The 4750-nt window shown below is 45.5% G+C and overlaps 1 protein-coding gene across 1 annotated transcript; it reads right to left on the bottom strand.

Annotated features, from left to right (window-relative positions):
* Nucleotides 1-317: 317 nt before the first annotated feature.
* eve1 (even-skipped-like1) lies at nt 318-4433 on the bottom strand. Its single transcript, XM_030346635.1, has 3 exons — nt 4247-4433; nt 3700-3914; nt 318-2341 (listed from the first exon to the last, which is right to left on the bottom strand). The coding sequence occupies exons 1-3, from the start codon at nt 4248-4250 to the stop codon at nt 1847-1849; spliced, it is 714 nt and encodes a 237-aa protein (XP_030202495.1). The 5' UTR covers nt 4251-4433; the 3' UTR covers nt 318-1846.
* Nucleotides 4434-4750: the final 317 nt, after the last annotated feature.

Here is a 4750-nt window from a genome sequence, read left to right as displayed (position 1 = left end):
ACTTAAGTTAAATATTGATTTTCTTGAAACCCGGCACAAGTTACACAGCCTTAACATCCATCTTACTGGTGGCCTTCTCCTCTGAGGGGTGGGTTTGAATTGAGGGGATCACAGATAACAATGAGCACCACTGAGTGAATCCTGAGTCTCTCATCTCATCGTCATCCGCTTATCGGTTTATTGAATCCTGAGTGAATGCACTAATTAACTTTTAAAGAATAATAACGTAAAAACATGTGAGGTTTTTTCAATCAAATTTATTTAGGAATTCATTTCTTCACTTATAGTACAATTAATGACTTGATTCCTTCACGTGTGGTGTTACATTAAAACAGAGATCTGGTATTAAATACAATATTAGTGCAAATTGTGATACAAGGAGTCAGTTCAGATCATCTCTATACAAAATATGTAAAATGTTCTTCAAAATAGATTATTAGCTAATGTCTGCGTCTTATAATATATGGATTACTGTGAGGTGAGTCACCCACTGGCTTTCTATTTAGTTTGGACTCTATTCAACAGATTTCTCTTGCTTTTATATTTTATGTGAATTCCCCAAAGGCACAGAGTTTTATAAAGCACAGCTTTCTGACAAAAAAAAGAGTCAAATAATGTCTGAATGGGCTCTATATCCATATTGATCCTTTTGTTTGTGTAACCCTTGAAATGTTATTTGCCATAATCAGAGAAAATCTTCAATGTGCAGAGATCATTTATGAAACTCGGCTTCTTGTAAAATATAGAAATTGAAGTTGAATATTATATAATTGATTTAGTTAAACTGTTGGAACATGAGACCCACACAGTGGCTGACTTTCAACTGGGAGAGGACAAGTATGGACCTGCTATCTTGCTTTTGTATAAACCCACAAGGAAGACCTAGTGGGGGGCTGGTGAAGCAATAATCTGCCGGTGTATTTGAATCAGCCTAATTTGAATGACACAGAGATGTTGCAGTTTACAAACCTGCACCACAAATAGATAGTATAATGACATGCACACAGATGAGACAGGTAACAAGTATTTTAGCACAACTGGAAAGCAACTATCTGTATTTCCAATCACAAGGTATGTTTAACTATTAACTCATTAAGCTCCAATTGAATAGAATAGGATAGGGTAGCTGTGCTATATCTATACCATCATATGTTCAGATTTGCCTTGCGCGTTTTGATTGAGCAACTCTTCTTAGTGAATAAATGTTTCCTGAATACCAGTAAAAAACTTTCTACGGGCATCGCTATGCGGATGTTTGCGTTGTAGCTGAACAGTTTGCATATGGGTTCCCAATCACGAGTTGTGTGTGAGCACATGTCATTTGTGAAGCCGTGGACCGAATCTCATGTGCATACAGACGTGTCATGTCTTGCCACGACACTCGGATCAAAAGAGCCACACTGGGCTGTAAAGTGGGAGCAACCACCGCAGCGGTGCACACACCAATGGCAGGCGTTCGGTTCATCGTCTTCAGTCTTTATGTATCAAAGCAGTCGCTCTGCACAATGTCAGGGTTATAGATGATCTAACGTTGACGAAGAAACCTGATGTCTCGTTAAAAAAGGCACGCTTGGGCAATTAAATAAAACCGTAGTGGTAGGCGATGGCTTCATTCTCAAAATAATAGGAGCTCAACATAGAACATTTAAAATATCAAGGTCTTCACTAATCCTGTGATTGTGCAGTTGAAACGACAGAGCTTCTTTGAATCTATAGGTCAGGGAAGTCATGTTTGTTTTGAACATTTGCATCTTACCTCAACCTATTCATTTCACTTTGCTTGACGCCATCATCTCAGTAAAGGCTTCAGTCCGTGAAACGCGGCGCTCATCCCCACCACGGCCCATCACACCACCTCCTCCCTTCTGTCCAGGGCGGCCGACTGGATGGCCTTCGGACTGCGGGACCGGCTCATCATGCCCAGGGCGGCAATCTCGCCCCTGGCCTTGAGAAGTTGGTCCGTCCCCCACTGTATGCAGAGGGGGCAGGCGCAGGAGGCCGGGTGGTGCATTCCCCCCATGGGGGGGTAGAGAGTCGCCCCGGGCGGCTGGAGCCCGCCGGGCCGGCTGTGGTAGTGGGAGAGGCGCAGCGCCTCCAGGGGCCTCATGGGGACGCTGTAGGGGCTGTGGGCCGAGGCCGAGAGCCCCAGGGGGGAGTAGAGGTGGAGGGGGAGGTGCGGAAGGTGGTGTGGGATGAAGGGGTAAGGTGAGGAGGAGGAGGAGGAGGGGGTGGAGGTGGCGCGCCCCAGGAGGAGCATGCCCAGCGGGTCGACCAGGGGGTGGGGCCAGGAGAGGGAGTGTCTCTGTCGCTTGTCCTTCATCCTCCGGTTCTGGAACCAAACCTGGAAGGAGGGGGGGAGGGAGAGAGAGAGGGCGGGGGAGGGGGGAAGGGAGGATGGGATGGGATGGGGGAGGTGGGGATGGATGGAGATAGAGAAGGGGCGGGATGGAGGAAGGTTGGGATGAATGGAAATAGAGAAGGGGGGGGGGGGTGGAGGGAGATAGAGAAGGGATGGGATGGGGATGGGGGTTGGGATGGAGGGAGGGAGGAATGCTTTAATGCGACTTATACAATCACAGGATGTATTCTTATTTGATGAGACCGGTTGTGCTACTCTTAGTAGCTTGAATATATATTTGAAACAAGCAAAAACCATAAATATGACCACTGAAATGTGGACACATTAAAGTTTCAATGATGAAACTCACGATCCCAGGGGGACGGCTCTTTTGCCGATACTGCGAGCCTTTGCCACAGAGAGGTTCAATTTCGTCAGTGAAATGATTGATTTTATAGAGGAAAGTGCCAAAGCACAGCAGCACAATACAGTTATGCAAACACAATGCCAAGATTTGAGTTACCACATATTGCCATGCAATGCACGGCCATAATCCTGACTGATTTACAATTCATCATCATCATAATTGCTCCAACAGGTAACTGGAGGGGGTTCTCTGTAACTTGGCATATATTACTCACACAAATTTGACTTGAAAATAAATATACTTTGGCACTCTTTATGACATTTCCCTCGGTTCATGATAGATTTCAATTGGTTTGCAACATAAATTAAATAAATCATATTTTCTTTTTGAATTGAGTTGAATTTTTTTTTCTACGGACATTCCTGTTTCCTTTGAGCTGCGGCTGGCAGGTGTGGCAGCACTCCTTCTCATCAGCCCAGTCCGTCTGCTTGCTTGTATGTGTGTCCCTGCACTTTTTCTTTTTACTGCCTTCAAGAAAATCCCGGAAAGCGATGCTTCTAAAACGTCAGGCGGTGCCGTTTACGAGGCCTCCCCTCGCATTCCTGCTCTTCTATAAAAAACCCTCAAATAGTTGACAGAAAGGTTGGCGCATTTACGTGCATATTAAATCCGCTGCATTGGTCATGGGGGCCTCCGCGTCAAAAAGTTAGATGTCGCTAAAGCTGTCACCACTCAATCCAACTGTGTTGATTGAAACAACAAGTAAGGAGATACAACATGAAACTATATTCATTAAAAATGTCAATGTCTTGGTTACATTGTTGCTCTTGTTTTGGGGGCTGAGGCCGTGGGCTCGGATTGGCCCATTGCCTGGGCATAGGCAGGAATAGCCTGCTATAGGCAGGCCTATAGCCTGTGTATTGGCAGGACTATAGAAATACTCATTTCACCTGCAGTAATGAAAATAGCTTGTGTGCGAAAATAAGTGTCTCACCTTTATTGTCGTCTCCGGTAAATTGAGTTCAGTGGCAAGTTCACACCTCCGGGGCCTCGACACGTAGCTCTCCTTGCAGTACTCTTGCTCCAGCCGGGACAGTTGCTCGCGTGTGAAGGCCGTCCGATGCCGCCGACTGTGGTCCAGCAGGGCGCTGCGCGAGCACGGTTCCTGCTCCCCTCCGCCGTGACCGTGATGGGCAGCTACTGACGTCACTGAAAACGCCAATATAGTTTCTCCGGTTTATGCAAGGTCAATTTTGGAGACAAGATAATATTATTCAAATTGAACCAAATAAAAGTAAAACGTAGGGATTTTAAAAAGGGTTAAGGTAGGCCAATGGTAGGCTACATTTAAAATGATATATACATCATAGTTTGTTAATTAGGCCGTTTAAAGAAGACATGTTTTCATGTGTTTTGAATTTAGCAATGCTGGATACTTGTTTTTTTCCAAAAACAAATCGTAACTTACAGCTAGCCTGTCATTTCTACTACACTACTCAAATCAAAACAGACGCCATCGATCGGGGGCCACGACAACTCACACATTAGACTGCTTCTGTGGTTCTGTGCTTTTAAAGTTCAGAAGAAAAGCAAAAACAAGGTCCTTTTTCGTTTTTCCTTGTAGTCCCTTTCGTCCTATCCGTTACGTTCTCCGCCAGCTTACTGAGACATCGCAGCCTCAGTAGATTACACCAAAAACAGCTGTCTGGTCCCTTGTTGACGCAGTCACACACAAACACACACACACACACACACACACACACACACACACACACACACACACACACACACACACACACACACACACACACACACACACACACACACACACACACACACACACACATATATATATACACACACGGGCACAACATTCAAGCCAAGTTCGTTTGCACACAGACACGATGGGAAGTTTTCGTCTCCCCCCACCCTCCCCCGCCTTTTTGACCTTCTTTCCCTTCCCTCCCTACACCTTCTATTGTCCCCCACCTCTCTTTCTCTCTCCTTTCCTCTCTCTCTCTCCTTTCCTCTCTCTCTCTCTCTCT

The sequence above is a fragment of the Gadus morhua genome, chromosome 2 (assembly GCF_902167405.1).
Source record: "Gadus morhua chromosome 2, gadMor3.0, whole genome shotgun sequence".
NCBI classification, from domain to species: Eukaryota; Metazoa; Chordata; class Actinopteri; order Gadiformes; family Gadidae; genus Gadus; species Gadus morhua.
The sequence above is the reverse complement of the archived record's forward strand: the minus strand, read 5'-3'. Positions and strand labels throughout refer to the sequence as shown.